This window comes from Oryzias melastigma, linkage group LG21 (genome assembly GCF_002922805.2).
Source record: "Oryzias melastigma strain HK-1 linkage group LG21, ASM292280v2, whole genome shotgun sequence".
Lineage (NCBI taxonomy): Eukaryota > Metazoa > Chordata > Actinopteri > Beloniformes > Adrianichthyidae > Oryzias > Oryzias melastigma.
The window spans coordinates 6,452,786-6,474,953 of NC_050532.1; the positions used below are offsets into that span (position 1 = coordinate 6,452,786).

Here is a 22,168-nt window from a genome sequence, read left to right on the forward strand (position 1 = left end):
TTTTATTTATTCATAAGGTCTACCCAACAGAGAAAAAATTTGTTTACGGACGGTTAAAAGTGAAACAACAAGAGCCTGTCATCAGTGTAAAAAAAATCCAAAACGTGATATATTGTTTTACAGAGAAACCAAACACATCATCTTGAGGAATGTATTTTATAAACTCAAAGACAAAAACAGTTACATGTGAGAGGGTGGAAATTATACCCGCATTAAGTTATTATCAAATAAAAAAAAGTATAGAAATTGAAATAGTTTCTGCAGTTTCTGTAAGAATCTGCTCCAAATGCTCTCTGACTGAATCCACTGCAGTTCAGTCTATATGTTGCATGCACATGGTCAATGGTGTTGTTCATTTTAATATACTATTTGTGCATTATGCTTCCATGGTCCAGCATCAAGTGTAATCTAGTATCAGATATCCAGGGCGTTCTCACATCAGACTGTTGTACATCTATTAACATATTCATTTATTTTCTTGTAACAGGAGTTTGAAGAAGTTAGCTTTAAACATTCTGAAGAAAGTTTTCAGCTTTGTTCCATTTAGTGCAGCTACATCAGAGACTCATTAAGGAGATAATCCCCCCCAAACCCAACTCACCTGATGAGAACCTCATTAGCAATCTCCACCAGCTCTCCATCAATGTTCCAGGGAAACGCGGCTCCTTCTGGCTGGATGATGGGGGTGCTTTTGGAGTCCCCCTCTTCTTCACTCTCCTCCTTGAAGAACCCAGTCATTGAGAGGGGACGGATCTTCACTGCTGACACAGCATGTGCCTCCACGAAGGAGAAGCTGAACTAGAGAACAAACAGGCAGTCAAGCAATGTGTGTGTGCATGCACGTGTGTGTGTGTGTGTACATGAAAAGACACAGAGGCTTGTAAAAATCCTTCTTAAGCTGCTTGTTAGTGTGAGGAGTGACTGAGTTCATTCCTCTTTAACTTAGTGAACTGTAATACATTTGAATTCCAATAGGGGGCACCAAAGACTGTCCCTCTGTCATTGGTCTGTGCAGTTTTTTTTTGGTTTTTCTTATACAGGTACTTTAAACAAATGTGTAAATTTTACAACCAATCACGTGACTAAAAGGACTTAACTATAAATATTTTCAAAAAACTGATTCTTTATTTTAATTTTCTGATAAAGAAAAACATCACTGGATAAATTAAATGCAAGTTTTTAGTTTTCATTCTCAAAATATAAGCTATTTGGGAGAGGTTTTTACTTCAAAAACTACACATACAGTGATATTTGCAGCTCTTACTGAAAAAAATTACACGTTTGTTGGAAATTTTCCCAAAAGATCACTCACTGTTTTTGTGCAAAATAGTAAAATAAACAAATAAATAAAACACATTTTTATTTTGATGTGTTCTAGGCTGAAATGAATCCTCAAACTGGATGGGAGACTCAGAAATTGAAAGGAGACGTTCAACTGAAATGGCTGTCAGGTGAGCTTCACAGACAGGATTCTGTGTTATGTGTCAGTGTCGGTGTCAACAGCCACACCTGGATGCTCCACCTCGCCGTGTTCCCGTTAGTCTTTTGCAGGTCTACGGCTCTACCAGGATGTAACTCAGTCAGTAAACAGCCTGTTTACTCAGTAGGACAGTGGATGCTCCTCTCCCAGTATATTTAGAAAGTGGGTTAGTATGCAGTCTCTTAGGTCACAAAGCCAAGCTAAACCAGGCTAAGCTATTTACCAAGAAGTTTTTTTTTAACTTCATTAAAAGGGGATGTTAAAGATGAGGAAGCCATTGGTGATTCCGGTCTGATTTTGTTCTGTCATGGTTCCTTGAAAACAAAATTTTTAATGTAAAACAAAACGTTTTTTAAAATATTTTGTGGCCAAAGTGCACACAATCTGTCTGTTTGGGGTAAAAACTGTGTGAGAAAATCACATTCAATGTATTTCTGTAAACATTCAGGTTTTGGTTATTAAATTCTCAGGAATCTCTATTAACCGAGAACATTTATGTTTTAGTCTCGTTAAACGCTAAATCTCAAAGTTTGGCAGCATCATGGCCAGCAGCATCTCTGGTTCTTGAGCATCAGTCGTGTTACATATTGACTGTAGCAATATTTTATGCAGAAAAAACAAGATACAGTAATGATAAAATAATTTTTAAATGTAAAGTTTGGGTAATTTTCTGAAGTGGACAAAGCCATATCGGGATGTTCTAAAAAGCAATGTTCACACCGGGCTTGTGATGCACATTCCAGAATCCATGTTTAACAAATGGTGAACTTCTAGTTTTTTCTTATTGATGAATGTTCATATGTCGCCACCTACAGGTGGAAGAAGCCTCAAGAGGTGCAAATCATGCAAATCTTGCTCCAGGCTTTTTCTTTCACAGCTGTATTCCTATATATGAAAGACTTGGTGTCATATAATTTCAGCCATTTTTTTGAAATGTTCACTTAATTGTGTATTGCTGAGGGCAGTGCAAACGTATCTTAAGGATAAAGGCAGCAGCTCGTCCTGATGATAAAATGACACTACACATACTCAAATTGGGCTCTCACCTCTCCACTGGAACTGCCGAATCTTTTCAGGTGCTTGATGAACTCTGACCTGGATGCATTTTCTACTGCGATCAGTGACGCGCTGCCGCTGGTTAAACTGTCAGAAACAGCAGGTAAACGTGGACATTAGGTGAAGACGAGGAGCAGCGTGCTGCTGTAAAACCTGGAGGAACTCTTCATCCTGATATACCTGGTGTTTGGAGCCAGTCCTCGAGGTGCATGAGGACTCAGACATGGTATGGACATGACACTGATGCTCAGATACTGGCCTTGTTTGGTTGTCCAGGAAGTCTCCCCCTCCCCCTCTGCAAAGAACAACCACAGATTACAGACGGGACACCTTATCTGCTCCAAAGTCTTCAGCTAAAGACAGAAACTCAGGGCTTACCTAAATCTGAGTCCTGCTCCTGGTTTTCATCTTGGTCTCTGATGTAAAAGGAAAACATCTCAACATTAAAGAATTAACTCAAAAATTAAACATAAATACATTATTCACTGAAGGAAAATCATAGGAAAAATAATGATTGATAAGGGTTTTGAAAACAAAAAAGCAACCAAAATAGAGGAAAAAATTGTATTTTTTACTTATATACAAATATTTTTACATACAAACTCGCCATGCATTGAAACCATGTTATTTTAATAATGAGGGAATCTTTAGCAGCTCTATAGTTCCAATAGAGTTAGTGGAAATTACTAGTAATTACCAAAAAGGGAAAATGAGATTGCTCTGTTGTTCTGAGAGACTTTCAAATTAAAATACCTGAAACTAATCTGTGACACTCATTTACTGCTGTATGAGCAGCTTCTGTTTAGTCAGTCTTTGGAAACTCATGGAGTCATTTGAATATTTATTTCTTCTTTCCACGCTTTCTTCTCATCTCTCCTAATTCTAAAACATGACGGGTTTTACCTGATTTTCTACAGATGGCTTTGGGGTTTTGTGCTGTTGGCATGGAGGGTCGTTGTTGTTATAAATGCTCAAGAGTTAGCTAGAACAAACGTTCTTCAAGTAATATCCTTTATTCAGGGAGGTTAAAAAAAGTGTACATTTCTGGTGGGGGAAATTGCTGGTTATGGCTCTTTTTTTGCAAGAAACTTTGTCAGAATAAATGTATGGTTTTAAATATGATTTGCTTTTGGAGATTTTCTCCAGTTAAGCTAAAGTGGTAAAAGTTAAATCTGCAAATTTAGCCACCTGCAGATCATCAGAAAGTAATAAAAGAAACAGACGTGTTTTCTCACCGATTCCAAAATAAATTCTGCCGCGATTTTTTTGCTGGTAAAAATGACAGCTCACATTCTTCTGGTCTGCAAAAAAAAGAGAAGGAAAAAAGGCAAATTAGGATATTTTTTAAATTTCATTTCATGAGACCAACTTAATAAACAAATGCAAGGCCTCTCCTCTTTCCACTAATCAAACGAGGTTCATCACCTTAGCTTAGCCAGCGTCTTCACCAGCGCATACTCCCGTCTCCGTGACGACGTCATCCATCTCCTCTTCTCTGCTCGAGCTAAACTTCGCCCGCCGAAACCAAACATGGCAGAGAAACCGAAATGCACCGACTGACCGACAGGCGAGAAGCTGCACATGTCCACTTGCTGCAGGTGACCTGCAAACACGAGCAGTATATGACCATCAAACAGGTCATAAATCACACCGTCACCCTGAATTAGATGGGTTTGAAAGCTTTTTATCATGTTGCAAACATGTGTCTGTTTACTATGGGTGTCATAAAAGAGCACACACTGTTTGAGAAAACAAAGGTTCTTAACATTGATGTTGAAGATGAAAAAAGCAAACTGAGAAAACAAAAAAGAAGTGTTTTTTTAATTTCCTTTTTTTATATTTTCAATAAGAAAAGAAATATTGCAATATGTTTGTTCCCATCCAACAGGACAAAATATCTAAACCTAAACACTTTTCCTGTCTGTGCTCATCCGATTTTTGCATTCTCGTGTTCAGAGAAGTCTAACTACGTGGGTTGGATAGTGTTTACATGCCAATGAGCCTGGAGAACAATTTCAAAGGATCTGAATTTCATTCCAAAAAGTCTGATCCACTTTGGGTAAAAATCCAGACTAAGTGGTTTAGATTTCAAACAGCTGCCAGTTGGAGCAGGCCTGGCAGTCACAGCAGAGTCCTTGGTCTTTAACAGCAAAACATCCTAAAGGATGTGCAGATAAAATATAGATAAATACAAAATTAAACAAATCCCAATGAAAATCCAATGAGGAAAGAGAATTTGAGCTGCAAAACCATCAAATAGATCACTAAAGTGCAATTTGTGAGCAAACATGCATCAAATTCAAGCAGTAAGGTGAGTCTCTTTAATGTGGACTGTAAAAATAGATTAAACTAATAAAGTAAATATGATTTGACTTTCCTCTTTGATCATAAAATAATAAAATCTCTCAAATATTTATTAAGTGGTCCCAATGGCCCAGTTTAAAGCACACACTCTGTGCACACACACACTCACAGAGAATGCCATCTGGCAGCATACCTGTTACCTACTGGACTGCTGTCTCTCCACCTGTCTGTCTGTCTGACTGCCTGTCTGGCTTTCTGGACAGAATCTGATTTCCTCACCATATGGCATGTTGTCAGTGTGTTTACATGGCTTACATAGTCTGTTGTTTCACTGAGATTGAAGCTCCTCCGCTAATCCAAGGTCTAACTATAGAACGGCTTCATGAATACATTTAAATGTTCCTTAATGTCCAAAGATTTTATACATTTATTTATCTGTCATATTTCTATTTAAAAATGCAAAAAAACATGTTCATTAAATTGTTACTTTTAAAAGTATTATCATAATTAAATTGGTAAAGAAATTCAGCAAGCAGAACTAGCTTTCATAAAGACTCTGAAATGTAAATAAAAATCAAAACATATTCAGTTTATTAATACAAAAATGTTGAACTTGAGGTAAGAAATTAAAGATGTAAATTGTAAATAGTTGATTTACGCCTAGCTAAAAACTAAATATATTCTATGAGAATAGCTATCTCCATATTTAATACAGTATAATGATAACTGTTGTTAGTAAATCATTTTAACAATAAAAACAATGTTTGTCAATGATGCTGCTTAAGTCCTAAAAGACAATCATAATATTTTTTCTAGTATCTGCAAGTCTAATTCTCAGATCATTTCAGCTCTGCTAACAACTAGCAACAGTCTAATATAAAAATCATTAAAAGTATTAAATATGCAATCAAATGATTTGCTTTCTGAATAGTAATAATAAGCAACAACTACAAAGTTTTATCTTTTTTTTAGGTTTAAACAATCATAAGGATGACAACTCTTTGTTTTTCTTGAAGATGAGGATCTTAAATTCACACTTTTGCCCTTTTCTGTCCAACAATCAATTTCCATTTTTTTAATTTTCAATAATTGGTTTAATTTTGTAAGTTATTGAAAATTGACACTGTCGCTCTTAAAGTTACAATTAGTGCTGGGTGATATGGAAAAAAAATATATATCAAGGTATAAATTATTTTATATTACCATAATAATATATATCACAATATACCACAATAAAGTACATTTTCAGTTATTCTATGAAAAAAAATGGACAAAAAAGTCATTACTTACTTTTCTTTGACTTCATTTTTTTAAGCAACATGTAACTGAATCGTCACAAATGAGAAACATTTTATTTAAGTGCACAACAGTTTCAACTTTCTTAGTTGGAAAAACATTTTTTGCACAAAAGTTCAACAATAAAAATAAACAAATAAAACATAAGAAACGATAGAAGAGAAATGGTAGGATAGAATTTTTCTATCACCCACACGATATGTACCGTCACATCGCCCGGCACTCGTTGCAATCATTCAAATTTGGACAATTCTAATCCACAAATGACATGTTACAGTCATTTTCAGAGGATAGAAAAATACTATCCCAACATGAGGCCCCGCAGCAGTCACAATGACAAAAACACTATGCAGGAAGCTGATTGGTTGGCACTTTTAGTCGAAAGGGGGGGCTGAGATGAATGGGGTGGGGCTTTGAGGAGTATGGCAAAATAAACCTGTGATTTAGAGAAACTGATCCTGCTGCTGGACATCTGTCTAAACTCTGCTCCTTGAGTGGCCCAAACGCAACATCAGCCAAAGCTCCAGCTTAATCTCTCAGTGTGGTAAACTACACTAAATTATTTTAAAAAATTACGCAGTGATGGACTATGAGAAATAAGTTTATAGACAAAATCTACAGAACACCTAGAAAGGCATTTACAAGGATTGGTGGTTTTTCGTTTATTAGAAAAAATGGTCAAAACATTCTCTTAATGGAGTCTTTTTATGTGTTTGGGTCATGTTTATTTGTTTGTTTTTTGCTCTAGCCTTTGTGCCACAAGCAAAGCAAATTAAGATTAGCAATTAACCAGCTGTTTCTATTAATTATCCCTCAGTGTACATTAATTGGCTATTTATTCCTGATTCTGAAAACTCACTCCAATGAAAATCATGTTTTTGGTGTTTTTAAAATGTTCTTGTAGTACTTAAAATGATGAAGTACATGTATGAAGAAAATTAAGCTTAAAAACTGCGTTTCTGAGTATTTCTGTATTCAAATCATTGCGAATCAAAAACAGATGAAAAAGCGCAGTTTAAAAAAACTTGTAGTTGTGAAATAGAAGCCACAGGGGTAGGCCAAAAGCTCCTTGCTTTACTCCATTCTGATCTACCCACTTGCAAATGGCTAGATCCATTTACATATTTGTTTTACTCATCTAAACTGGCATCTGGCTCAAAACTGTACGGCTCGATAGCTCTAACACTGCTCGCCATTTTTGTGCAGCAGTAATGATAGGTTGGAGTGTGAGGGACAGTAAGCTAGCAGGAGAGAATGTAAACAGATGGATGATTGGAAGTAGGGGTGGGCTTCCTTCAGACCAACGGACCCGCCCACAACTTAGAGATGAATATCTGATGAACTCTGCAGAAATTTTGTCCCAGAAAAACAAACATTTTTTTATTTATTTTGCCTAAAAACAGCATAATCATCACTAAAAGACTATAGGAGATTTAAAAGAAGTAGATAAGACTTAAAAAACAAAACAACAAAAAAACTAAACATGTTAAATCCAGTTTTATATTTTAATGTCTAAAGAGTATTGTAGATTAATTGAAGGTTGATCTACTTTGCATTATTTTATTTTATAAATACTTAAAGAATAGAAGAAGATCAGAAGGAAAATCCAACAAATAGGAAAGCGGTCATTCTAATCATAAAGATTGTCAAGAAGACTGTTCTAAAGCTGGTGGAGTTTAGCAAAAACACCTTAAAAATATACATAATAATCTGTGAGTGATGTATGTAATTTAAACCCAACACACCTATCTGATCATCGGAGCAGAACACTTGCCGAAATTGGTGATAAGGTACAGCATTACAACTAATCAGAGGAAGGGAAACCATGGGTCAGACAGTACCTAGGATGATGTGCAGAGCTGCAGTGACTGGATCTCTGACTCCATGAACAGAACAGGAAACCACATCTGTGGAGCCTGAAAGTGCAACCATATAACAAGGGTTTAAACAGACTCACTGTGGTCATCTTTTCTGAAAAAGTTGTTTCAAGTACCGGCTGGGATGATTCCTACTGGTAGGACTGCTTTCACTGGCTTTTCTGGAAAGTTTGCATCCAGCTGAGCTCTGAAGACCAGAGCATGACACAGCTCTGCCACGGATCCATCGCCACCAACACACACTACCCTGGAAGACAGGAAGACACACACCACGGTCGGGAAAAAAAAAAACAGATTTAAAATAAATAAAAAAATCTGTAAACTTCTACATCAAAGGTGAAGCTTATTCACCAAGAAAAAAAACCCAAACTTTCAAACAGCTGGGTTCTGTTTTATGATTGTTTGTTATTTGGTTTCTGCTTTACTTTTCTCTGTTAGCCTGTAAAATTAGATTATAATTTGCAAAGAACGTAGATTCTTTATTTTAATGATTAGTCTCCCAAATCTGACTTTATATTTAGTTTATTCCTAACCAGATTATTGACTGAGGCTTTATCCAACTTCCCTCAATGTTCCCTAATAATAAAAAAAAATTAATGTGGGACAATCTAGTGCCCTGGATTTTAACAGTAATTCTGACATCATTCTCACTACTTTTTTAAAAAACGCTAAATATGACGTCACAAATTTCCCAAAGTAAAACTTTTATGACAACTATTTTTGAATCCACTGTTTATGTACATTTTTTTCAATGAAAAATCAATCAAACGCAATGCATCTTGGTCTATATTCATCAATCTAGTGAGCAGGGACTCACACTAGTTTTTCACAAAGACTTCTGGGAAATCTCTTTTGGAATTGTATATTTGGACAGCTCTACAAAATAGCGAATACACAATAAGTAGAGTTGTGAGGCAATTCGGACACAAATAGGATTTCTTTGCTCTTTCTGCTGTGTTAATGACTCCACAATTAGTGTCTTTGTTTCTCAGTTGCGTGATAACCTTACTGCTCATTTAGCTTTTTTAGATTAATACATACAGTTTTTTGTCATCAGTTTGCCACACAAAGTCTCCAGTTGAGAAGCCTTCCAAGCATTCTTCTCTATACCATGTATGTTTAGAAGTTGTTCTTGATAAAATACTTAAATATGATCTTAAAACAAACAGAAAGCCATATTAATAAAGCAGGTAAATATGCCACAAAAATACAAACAGGCTAAAGAAAATTTGGGAAAACATTAAAATGTTTACAGGGCTGTGTACGGTTCTTTGAAAAAATCTTGTGTTAAAATTCTGTTATTAGCTTAATTTGTGCTATTGTTCTGTCAGCATTACCAGATTAAAATAGGAAGTTTTATCTTCTTTGTTTTTCATAACTGAGAGATGACCAACCTCCATCCACCTCCTCCTCTTGTGCTTGGATTACCTGGACTTCTGGTCACCACAGTGACAGTCAGCCTAATTGGCAAATGTAGGTTTCATCCAAATCCTCACCAAGAGAAACCTCACACACACACACACACACTCACCCAGACTCAGCAACTATCTTCGCAACACTGAGCTAATCTTTAAGCACATTAAGCTTTATGAGGACTGATCGCAAAAGCTGCTTACACACATACAGACACACACATACACAACAAAAGATAGAATGATGGAGTCTGAACAAAGTTATTGTACTTTCAGCTGCTTTGTTGTTTTACCATTAGCAGAACAGAGTTTTGTTTTTTTCCCTATAGTTTATCATTTTTTCCAATTCATCCAGCTCTTCTTTAAATTTGTGTGCAGTTGTGTGGTTGTGTGTGAGTGATGTGTGTCTGGGTGTGTGTACAAGATCAGTCTGGGTCAGTGTGTTTTAGTGTCAGCCTCTGACCGTAAACTGTTTGACTGCACGCTTCCCTCTGGTCTGGTTGTGAGAATGCATGTTTTGATACACTTAAAGATGATTAACTTTATTCAAAATGATTCATTGTTTAAGCGTCATGTATCTTTAGGGTATTAAATGCTTTCATTCATACATAAATTTAAAAATTGATTAGATCTTTTACATAAAATGTATGTTAATCTGTTGATTAATTCACCTATTAACAGTTGTTCTGTTTTTTTAATCCAAATTACAAGTTAAATTTTACTTCATTTTCTAAAAAAAACGTCACACAAGCTAAGTGAAAAATTAGCTAATTTTATAATTTCTTTTTTAGCCTAATCTCTCTAAAGAAAAAAGGCAATATTGGAGGGTGAAAGTATACCAATAAAAAGTGGAAAAACCAACATGATTTTCTATTTTTCCCACTCTAAAAGGCAGAAGGAAAAAGTGCATTATTTCCAAATATTTGTGAGGTAAGAAAAAAAAACGAACCCATTATATTCATCCAGTTTACATTCCTTTATCACTGAGAGAGTGTGGCCCTTCCTCTCCGTTACTGGAGAGACAGACATGCAGAAAGACAGGACGAAAGGAAAACGGAGAGGTGAGCAGATGGAGAGACACTGACATGAGTGCTGATAAAGTGTTCATGCATGTGTGTGGTCAGAGGTACACAAGTGTGTGTTCGCTTGCTGCCAAAGAAAATGGGACAACGGATATCACGCCATCTGCTGAGAGGAGTGAGAGGAAGAGAGGAGTAGTAGTTATAAGGGAAAATCAGGGCAAAAACAACAGCATAAAAAAGGAGGAAAGGATGATAAGAAGGATATGAAAAAAGGAGAAAACGATGAGAGGAGAGGTGAGGAAGTGGTCTCCCTCTGTCACAACAGATGGACTAGGCTCCGCCCCATGTATTAAGTTACCTAGCGACCAAAAACTGCCATTAGCTCTGACCTTTGGACCTCCATGCATGAACACCTACACACAGACACACACCACAGGTTCGATTCAGATCCTGATCCTAATGGACCAAATCTTTGCAACAGTTACTCCAGTGTTTGCATTTTATCTCAACGCACAAAACTTTAAAATCAGCGATGCAAAAATAAAGTTTCATTCTATACAATAAATAGATACGTAGCTGGGTAGACTGACCAGTAATGTCAGTGCGAATGTCGGCCATCTTGAAAAGAGGAGCGACAGATTCCCTGTAGATGTGAACGGCCTCCTTCCTGTGGCTGCTGGGGTTGATGAATACCTTCAGAGATCTGGGACGAGTGCTGATTCCTGCAGCAGCACACACAAAGACAGAAGCAGTTCATTGTGATTAAAATATGCTTTTATGAACCAAATCCTCTGACTGTTACCATCTTTGTGCTTCAGGTTTCTGTACTGAAGATGACCCGTATGGGTGCTGCAGGTTTTTGGGTTGTCCAGGCCCGAGGATGGTTGTAGACAGGTGCGACCACAACTTAAGGTTCCTTTAAGGCCTATGTGGCCACCCTAAGGGACGTCATGAAAATGAAACGTACCATTGTCATGCGTGTGGTATATGCATTGTCAAGTATTTGTAAGGATAATTTAAGCTACATGTGCATATGATGTATGGTTGTTGCCGTCATATGGTACCCGTACGCCACACTAGTCATTAGTGAGGTACGTGCAATGGTTCCTTACTGACCCCTTTGCAAATGCTGCATGCTCGGGGTGTGCAGGTGCGAGGTAAGTGCCTGAAAAACCTCCACCTCTTTATGGGTTCACTAAGCAGTCTATGAAATTGATATTTTATGTGGGGCACCTGCGTGTCCCTATAAAGTTTGCCCATTTTTTGCATGCAGATAGCCCATATACTCCAATAACGCCAGTTGTGACTAAGGCATAACATGCGGCATAACATGCACGACAGATGAACAGGTAGCTGGTAGTTTTTAGAGTAATAATGTCTTTGAATAAAAGAGAAAATAAAGTTATTTTCTTGTTGAGGGACTCACTACAGAAAAGAAGGATAAACAGTGGGAGTATGGCTTATGGTTGCTAGGCTTCAGTTGACTTTAACTTTGCTGTTACCTCAGACACTGAATCAACAAGATGCATAGAGCAGAACTAATAAACTCTGTATTCAGTTGTTCGTGGATTCGGATTTAGATCCAGCCACTTAACATGCCTATGAAAACATACTCTGACGTCAGGTATGAACTGACCTACATAAAGCCAAACACTTGTTCTCACGTCACCAAGACACATATCAATGACCAAGAGAGTCGTTGAGAAAATCCAACTGAACAACAAATTAGTTACCACCAATTTGTAAAGGTGGCTCACTTTTTTGCAGCTTTTGGCTATTATGTATTTGTAGGTGAATTTTTATACCACCTCTCGTATTTCAAGAGCATTCTTGATAAAACATTACATTATGAATATTTAATTACCCTTTACCATAATTTTTGTTTTTAAGGGCAGTGAAATAATTTGTTATTTCCCCTTTTTTGAGTGTAGAAATTGTCGGGCCTATTGCTTCTTTGTAGTTTTACATTAGAAATAAAATAATTAAAACGCTCTTATCTTGCTAGTTAATAATATTAGATTTAGTGGACAGCACTGCAATTAACACCAACCACAAAGACTGTGGCATCATCTTCTATTAACTTTACCTTGTTGAGTACTTGTAGATATTTCAAGCATTAGCTCTACCTTGAACTCTAACACAGAGAGCAAACGTGCCGTTTCCTTGTATGAACTCCAAAACACTCCCACCCAAAGACCCCCTGTGCAGCCCATCATTAGGCAGATTTAGAGACCGTATTATGCATCCCAGTAGACTAACTTAGATCAATACACAGACAGAGAAGCTCCATTATCCATCTCATGACTATAATCTGCTCCCAACAGACCATGACCTCGCCCTGTTAATGACCCCACATGCATACACAAAGTGAGACACCGTTCCGCCCCTCAGTTCTGGCCAGGTTCTCCGGAGATCCAGTGAGGAGCCAAATGACACCTCCGAATGAACACTTACGCCCAAAAGAAGCTCCACCACCCACAGTCAACCAAGATAAGATGTCCAAAATCAAACTTGTATAATTTGTATAATCTATTTAGAGTAACCACAATTGAATATGCATTTTCACAGATTTATTACTTTTATAAATGAAGATTGCTGTAGAAAGCCTTTTTTGAAAATCTAATTAAAGACCTTCTAGAGAGTTTAACACCCCATTTACCCAAACTTTTTACTTGGCTTCATGTCACTTTTTCACTGCCACACATCTCTTTGGATGAGACACAGAGACAACAAGCAGATTTTCTTACTGCCTTTAAAATCCAGTGAGATGTTAGAAAGTAAATCAAAGGATGGAATAAGAATCTTCCAAATGGTCAATGGTTAAACACCTGGAGGTTAACAAAAAGGTGCCTACTCCTTCTCTGTACTGTATGTTACACCATTGAGCCAAATCATGGGAAAAGTGTTTTGTTGCATCTCTACTGCCCCATTAGGTTTACGTTTGAAGTGTCAAACATGTGTTGTGCTATATTTTAGATTTGTATTTATTATTTATTGTTTTTATTAAATTACAAGTGGGTGATTTATGCAAATCATAAATGTTTTCTTCATTTCTTCACCGGTGAAATTCCAGATTCCAGGTGGCTCGTCTCTGCTCCTGTCCTTGGCCGTGGACCTCGTCTTTGGCTTGTTTTGCGCCCCCATCTGCTACACTATTCAAACATGTAGTTGTAGAGTTAGATAAGCTAATTCTTCTGTAACAGTCCTGGTACATCACCTGTCCATCCTGGAAGAGGATCCCTCCTTCATTTGGATATCCCTGAGGTTTATTTTTTTTCCCATTTTTCTTTATTAATCTGTTTAGTTTAGTTTAGTTTAGTAACCAGCTATTGTTTATATTTTCTGACTGATTTTATGTTTTTGTACAATTACTGGTGTGAAGACCGTTAATACAACTGTTTTGTGATATTGGGCTAAATAAATAAAATTGAACTGAATAGTTGGGAGAAGGCAGGATACACCCTGAACAGGTCACATGTCTTTTGCAGGGCCACAATCGCACAAACAATCACATTCACACCTAGGGACAATTCAGAGTGACCAGTTCACCTATGAAGCATGATTTTGAACTTTGGGAGGAAGCTGGAATACCCAGAGAAAAACGATGCATGCAGGAACACACTGGATGTAAAACATCATTTGGACAATATGTAATTCCGTTAAACTACCCATGATAGTGACAAAAAGAACAAGAGGAATTCCAGATTGGTAAACTCAATTTAACTTCTACCTCATTTTAGAAATACACAAAAATATTTTCTTGTGTTGTTTCACTAAAGCAAGTTAGACTATAGTTTCTGAATAGATAAATATTATATTTATGCAGATTTCAAAAATTCTGTTCTATTTTTTAATACACATACGTAGGGACTTTAGAGCATTTTAGTATTCGTGTGTTTCCATCATGGATTAACTAACTAAGTAAATAACTAATACGAGTTTGAAAAAAAACATTTCACAGATAAATTAGGTCATCTGGCTTGGAAATGCTTTTTATTTTTATTTTTTTTTAGAAGAGAAGACCGACACATTAAAGTAAAGAGGTCAAGTATCCATCAGACCATTTTCCCATCTTGATGAAAGCCTGGTTGTCTTACAATGATGCGAAAGCGTTTCCATGGTAAGAAATCCCAGTGTTGTCATGGAGGAGTGTTGAGTTTCCGATAGAGGACTTAAGGCTGGCTTGCTGAATGTTGTTGACAAAAACAGAGACTTTATCTGGGGTCAGTGACAGCAGTAAGACGTTCATTTATGACATATTCTGAGTTCATTAATCAGAATGGAAAAATTGGTTGCAATTTATTTGGGGAAACATAGATTATAAGTTCACTAACATAAGCAGAAGATAGCAAAATTCAATTTGATAGTAATACATAAAACGTATGCAGAAACTGCTGAGACAATATTAAAAATTAAATAATTTAAGCCAATTTAAATCAAAACTACAATACAATTTTAAATTGGGCAAATGCCAGCAATATATGTCCAATAGATTAAATATATAGTTTTAAAACAACACACCTTGGAAACAGTAGCTTATCAAATATTTATTTAGGATTTTAAATTATTCTAACAGTATTTACCCGGTATTATTAAAAGTACTTGTTTACAAGTATAAATACAAAAACAAGGGGTACTTGCCACTAATTGTTCATGTATAAACCTGTGGTACAAATAGATAATAATAATAATTATAATAATAGCTTGTTAAAGTCTGTTTTAATAATACTTTTCTGGACATGTGCCATACAGGTCATCTGTAACCCTATTGTTGAATGATTTTATATATGCTGATACAAATAACTGTCTTTTTATTAAATTATCTGCAAATACTTGTTGGATCACTATCATTTCCAGAAATGCAAATGGCATTATTAAAAGCCTCCACTCAATAAATCACTACAGTTACACAAATGTGTCAATTCCTGACAGTTAATACCTAACTTATAAGCTCATATAAAAGAGCGTAATGCAGTTTATAGCTACTTTAAAAATAAAACAAAACAAAATAAAATTTGTAAAAATTAATACATTATTTTAATGTGTGAACTCCTTTATGCCTATAGATGCAAATATGTATCAAAATAAATTAAAATTATCTTAATTTAACATCAACATGAAAAAAAAACTTGAGTAAAATCTTAATTTTTCATAGTTGGATAAGAGGTCAGGCATCAAAGAGTTAAGAAAATGGTAAGTTAACCTTTTAAAAAATTAACCATTAATTGCAGTGCATGGTGGGAATTGTTAAAACAGTCTGACACACTGAACTGCATGTTCAGCCCAGCACACAGGATTACATTTGGATAAGTTTTTATTTATATTTGTTCAATAAAACACAATAATGAACATTTAGATGTAGAATATTGGACAACTAAAACAATAATAAGAAATCAATCGGACCACATCAACATGCATTTTTTGTATTATAATGGTGATTCCCCATAGTGGACTTAATTGAATACAAGGAAAGAGCTCCACTGTAATGAACTACTTGCATTGACTGTTTTTTTAACTTGATTGTATCTGTGACACATCACAAAATTTCCAAAATGGAGTGGTGTTTATTGTAATTAACATGGCAGAGGATATGGTAATGGAATGAAAGGAAAATGTGAAATATTTACATTAAACCAAATGTAGGGAAACGTGTTATAAGACAGACTTTTAGTAAGCTTGTCTTTTATCAAAACCCCTTTTGATTTAGTGTAAGAAAAACATTTGATCAAATCTACAACATTGTACTTTGTTATTGTTATTAAATAGCTATTTTCTTCTGTATACCTACTGCATATGTAATCATTTACTTCCTAATAACAATAAATGCAGATAGTTGTATTTAATTTCAGAATTGTAATTTGTAGAACACAGATTTTGTTTAAAAAAAAAACAAAACGCGTTTTCTTGGGATCCCGTGGGATCTGACAAAATCCTTACAGAAAAGGGCAGTTCTTCTATTCTATAGTGTGAGTGGGTCAAATGAGGGAATAAAAGAAATAAAGCAAGAGAAAACGTTGTTGCTGACATCTTTAGCACATTATGTGGAGGGCAACGGGAGGTAAATCAACTGAACTTGTGTCAATAGTCCGAATGCAGGTGCAGCCAGTGTGGTGAATGATCCAACTGGAGCAGACGGAGGAGGGATTAAAATAGAGCGGTCCCATATTTAAAGTAAGGATGCTGTCATTTTGCCATCGTGACATGCTACACAACCACCTCAGTGACATTTCCTTTACATATTGATATGAGCCCAGACATACGGCTACATAATAGAATAGTAAAAAAACACTAAGACGAACAAGACAATTGATTGGGGCGGAGTTCTGAAGGCAGGTGGTGGCCTGGGCGAAGCTCACTTTCGTCTGAGGCTGTTTTAATTCCACCAACAGCACGTCAGTCCGCGGGCCTGTTAAACAACTGCAGTCAGTCTGTCCTGCTGTCTGACCGAATGTATTGAAACGGCCTCTATACAGCAAAAATGCTTGCCTTTTGTCACTAAGTGCCATTCAATTTTTGCACAGCATTCTGCAGCTGCTTCATACACGGAACGGTACAGAACAACGATATGGAAAAGCGTCTGCTCCCCTGCAAAGCATTATGCAACTGAATGTTCAGACCTAGAGGTTAAGAAGTGCCGATAGTGTCAGCGGCATTGAGGCTGCCTGCTTTGCAACACCTTGATTCACCCAACAATGCACCATTCATACTGACCTCTTGCTGGAAAATAGGCTTAATGTCCGCACAGTAGCAGAGCGACTGGCTGTGTTTACCTTTCACACACACACGCACACACACAGCGCAGGCTCAGAGGCCTCAGCCTCTAAAAAGCCAGGGTGTGTAAAGTCACAAAGGCCGTCACAGTTTGATGTGCAGTGTGACCACTTGAGCTGGCACTCGACCTGCGAGCCATTCATGTGCTGGAGTCGGGGCTAAAGACACGGTCTTGAAGAAGTTGTGACTTTGCTAGGGACTCATGGGTAATCTGGTTTGATGGACAGACAGACGCACAGACAGACAGGTGACCAGCGATAACTTGTCAGACTGATGTCATGGTGAGAGCGCGAGCCGGCTCATAAAATAATACCGTGTAATGTCTCTGTCATGTTGGACATTTACAGACAAATAAGGAAAAAAAAATGTATACAATATAAGTTCTTGCAACTTAAAGTTCAAACAAAAAAACATTTATTTTATGTAAATGGTTGGTCACTACAATACACCTGAAAAACAGTTCCTGGGAATGTCAGCGTGCAGCATTTTAGGTGCATTTACATGCACTTAAGTGATCAGGTTACAACTTTTTTGAGTGTCCTGGTTTCTTAAATCTCATGTAAGGTTGTGGTTCCCATAACCAGGTTAGGGGTTCAGAAAAACTCACATACCAGGTTTCCCACCGGTTTTAACCAAAGGAGTATTTAAATGACAAAAGCTACTCGTTTGTTAAAAAATGAAGCAGCTGGATGAAAAAGTCTGATTCTGTTCCTGTGAGGTAGTGGACGTTTGGAAAGCAGGTTATTGCTGCACAAGTAAACTAAATGTCTATGAAATAATTTGACTGAAACACATGTAAACACACATTGTTGATACAGAGACCAATTCTAAATGTGAAAAAACATTTTTTGTGATGACTCTTTCAATTTTTCACTGACCCATAAATCAGTCAAATAGTACCACATAACTCCAGTATTAACAACTAACTCGTTTTATTAAAATAAAAAGAATCCATGATTTTATAACACTGATATTAGTCTGCGTTATAAAAACAAGTCTGACACTGCCATCCAAATACTCCAACAAAAAAATTTTTTAAAGGTTGCATAAGATATGTGTGCAAATATGTTTTTATATGTTTTGTTTATAATAAAACAGAGATTTGTAAATAAAAGAAACATTTTCAGCTTTGGTACAGAGTAAATCTTTTGCACGGATGCAAATTTGCAAACAAAACTATTTGTTTGGGTTTTTTTGTGTGTGTAATGGGAAAAAATGCCTTTTTTGCTGTAATTTGTCTGAAATTTTGGTCACAACTGTAGATTTAACTTTCTTAAATAATGTTTTTTTTAATCGTTCTTTTTTGCACCTTCTAAACTTTGAATGACTTAGCTGCTTCTCACTACAAAAGCTGTTTAATTGGTGAATATTTTTTCTTTAAGCACGTTGATCTTTTGGAATATATCAATTATAAAAGAATCAAAATAAATTTCAGTAATTAAAAATATGTGGCATCTACTGTTCTGTTTTAAATCCGACAAAGCAAGTACTCTGTCAGGTCTTTAGGAAATGTTTATTTTTTTAATCACAAGTGGTACAGACAAGTATAATAATAAGACGACATAGCTTTAAAAATGTTTTTTCTTAGCTGACTGTTTAGTTCAAATTGATGACAAGTTTAACTTAACTGAGGTCTTCTTTAGGTTTAATTAATTTTCTTTTTCACAGATTTCTATTAATTTCAGGGTACCAACAGTTCTTTATTTATTTATTTTCTTTTATAACCATTTTACAAGGTTAAAAAAGCACATATTGTCTGTTTATGCACTAGAGTTAAAATCCAAGGTTTGTGTAATATAAGGTTCTACTTATGTTTGTCTGTAATTAGGCTCTCTTAGCTAAATAATTGTTTCAGCTGCTAAAAATGTGATTTAACCTCAGAAATGAAATAAAATATTGTTAATATAGCAACTACATGAAGCGTTGTCTTTTTTTAGGTTTTGTATGAATTTTTGTTTGCTAAAAGTTTTTTTAAGGTTTTTGATTTTTCTTAGTAAATTACAATTATAGTTAAACGCAATTTTTTTATTGTAGTTTTTTTTTCTAATAATAATTTTAATCTGGTTTTGTTTGTGTTCATTTGTTTTCTTTGCATTATTTAAGAGTGAAATGTAGACATAAAATAACTAAAAAAACAGTTGACACAACTGTCTTTGAATTATGTTGTATTTATACCTTTATGAAGTATAAATTGGCTTGGAGCATACACGTGCTCGTGCATGCAGCATTTTGCTTAATCTCTCTTTAGAGGCAGCTTTATTCAGCTGCTCAAAGCACGTTTCTTAGTACTGATCAAGGTGTGCATGTGTATGAGTATGTCTGTACAATCATCTCTGTTTATCTGAATTAGAAAGATTATGTGTTTACTGTGATGCAACTACAATTCACCTAATCAAACTGAAAAGTCAGAAAGAAAACATGAAAAACTGCTATCGGGTATCAGTCAGATATATCAGTAGTCAGAGAAGTGTTAGACAAACACTAAAATGGGCTTTATTTTTGAATTTTCACACATACAGCTTCATTGGAGTGGAGGAAAAACATTGACTTTTGTTATTTAATGTTTGATTTCTTTTTAGCAGACTTAATTGAGCCCAACTTTAAACAAATGAACATGACAGAACAACTATTATGGTAACTATTCTGCTGACTCCACTGACTCATGGAGAATGAAACACATTTATCATTCGAAACAACATCTGGTTGTTAATTATATCTTATACTTTTATTTAGTATTTTGGTGTAGAGACACAGTATAGTGTTCTCTGGCTACATTGTGGTTCACCTTTTCTGGTCTTGCTGTTTTGCAGATTTTTTTCAATGCCTTTTTTTTTGCATCATTTTTTTTTTTACACCTAGTTTTGCATCCTGAAAAGATGTTAATCTGTCAATCAATCTCCTCTGTGTCCATTGTCCTGTCTAGAATGTGTTCAGTTTGGCAAGTCTACGATCGTAAACATATATTTGTTTTCACGTGTAAAACTTGGCTGATTTTTCAGTAAAGGTTTGAAAGTTTAAACAAAAGAAAAAAGTGTAAAAATGTTCATGTCTGACTGAGAAAAGTGTGTAAAGTGTGTAGTGAGGGGTTTCACAGATTTCACCTATTGCGTGTTACTTATGGACCGTAACTCCACTCCAGCAATAAATGTACTAATTTGCTTGGGAATAAATATAAATTATGTCATTTCTGTAAATTAGCTAAGTCACATGTGTAAAAAAAAAAATGTAAGTTTTAAAAATTTTGTTTTAGTGTGCTCAATAAATTCTTAGCAGCTGAGCTTAGTAGCTGATATCCAAGAATAAGTTTGTTTTGTTTTGTTTTTTAGAGCCTAAATTGATGTTTTTTTAAAAAAATCATACAGTATTTTCTTTTTGGTTGATTATTTTAAAAAGTTTTGCATCGCAAATTATCGTTATGTATTTCCAATGCTGCTGTAAGTGGAGGAAATCTTTAAAGATATTCTTTCTAAAAATATATTAAAAATCCTAAACACATTTTCTAGAAACTTTGCTGTAACCATCAAAGATGGCAATATAAATAATTGCATACAAATGGAAGCGTATGTACTAGATAAAAAGATATTCGTCCCCAAAAACCCACTTTTTAGGGGATGTTCAAACACAATTTAATTATCTGATGGAAATTGGTTGTGCTTTTTACTAATGTCATTATTCAGCAGTGTGTATCTGTAATCGTCTTACATTGAGACACTCAGAAGCAATGAGTCATGTTTCCATTATTACAGCTTATGCAACACAAAAGGTCTATCTTACAATAAGCCTTGAGTTGTCTCCATCTGACTCTGAGTTCATCATATGAGGCGCCAAGGGATCCAGACATCTCACTAAACCAAATCTCACTTTGGAGACTGAATTTGTTATTTAATGCAGCATCAAAGGTCCCTAAAACATATATTTTATTACTCATGACGCATAATGTTCTTTAATTAGTGTGTTACCTGCAATCTGCTCCTTCAGAGCATTGTACCAAGTGTGAGTGTGATCTGCTGAGGCATTGTGGAGGTGGAGGGTGTCCTCCTCCAGCTTCCTTCCCCGCCTTTTGCAGCAGAAGAGTGCAACTCCCAACATGGCTCCACCCGATTGCTGGCCCGCTGCTCTCCGCCGCTTCACCTTAACTGCAAACACGTCCCGCAACAGCAGCATTCCTGGCTGCAGCGCGGTCGCCTCACCTGCAGAGAGGGTCAGAACAGTACGGCAAGTGAATTCCACATGTTCAGACAAACATTTGAAACATATACATCTGAGCTAAAGACAGAAATTAAGCAGAAATGCTTTTAGGGTCTAACTTTAAAATATGTTTGAAAATAGAATAACAGAACTGTACTACTTTTAAAATCAATTCTAGGAGTAAACTGTCGATTTTATTTTGAATAATAGTGCCTTTTTAATTAAAAAACTCCCATTGTCCATGATCCCCACATGTAATCAATCACCATATCCCTCTGCTGCTCACAGTTATGCAACGTTATTAGCATTCATCATCACTAAGCTCTAATGAAAGACTCACGTGTCTCTTTTCAATGAAACTATTATTAGGATGGAGTTATGAAGTCTGATTGGTTCCTTTGAGATTAACCCCGCCGCCTTCTAAAGGATAATGTCATCCAAGCTCAGACAGTACAGTTGCATAATAATATCGTATCCATCAACCAAGTTAGCTTACCATCAGATTGGTCAGTTGTGACTAAAACAAACTTCTAAAGCCCAAAGAAAACTTATGGCTGTACGGAAGGTCTACAGTACTTGGTTGATAACTTATTTTGATTAAATCTGAATCACCATGAAGGCTAAAAACAACAAAAATTGTTTGATAAAAAAAAATCTTACTTGAGTTTAAGTGTGTTTTCCAAAATTAACGAACATTTTTCTGAGAAAAATGAGTTTTTTCTTGTATTTCTAAACGTCAAATAGACTGAAAACATTTTTATT

General features: G+C 35.8%; 1 protein-coding gene across 1 annotated transcript in view; it reads right to left on the minus strand.

Annotated features, from left to right (window-relative positions):
* cerkl (ceramide kinase-like) overlaps window positions 1–22,168 on the minus strand; it is a 30,215-nt gene that overhangs the window by 881 nt on the left and 7,166 nt on the right. Inside the window, exons 3-13 of the mRNA XM_024286435.2 lie at window positions 21,178–21,408; window positions 11,038–11,169; window positions 10,375–10,438; window positions 8,130–8,260; window positions 7,978–8,052; window positions 3,962–4,139; window positions 3,772–3,837; window positions 2,915–2,952; window positions 2,717–2,831; window positions 2,527–2,623; window positions 602–798 (exon numbers count right to left, since the gene is read on the minus strand). Coding sequence (XP_024142203.1) covers window positions 602–798; window positions 2,527–2,623; window positions 2,717–2,831; window positions 2,915–2,952; window positions 3,772–3,837; window positions 3,962–4,139; window positions 7,978–8,052; window positions 8,130–8,260; window positions 10,375–10,438; window positions 11,038–11,169; window positions 21,178–21,408 — 1,324 coding nt within the window. The remainder of the gene's footprint in view (window positions 1–601; window positions 799–2,526; window positions 2,624–2,716; window positions 2,832–2,914; window positions 2,953–3,771; window positions 3,838–3,961; window positions 4,140–7,977; window positions 8,053–8,129; window positions 8,261–10,374; window positions 10,439–11,037; window positions 11,170–21,177; window positions 21,409–22,168) is intronic.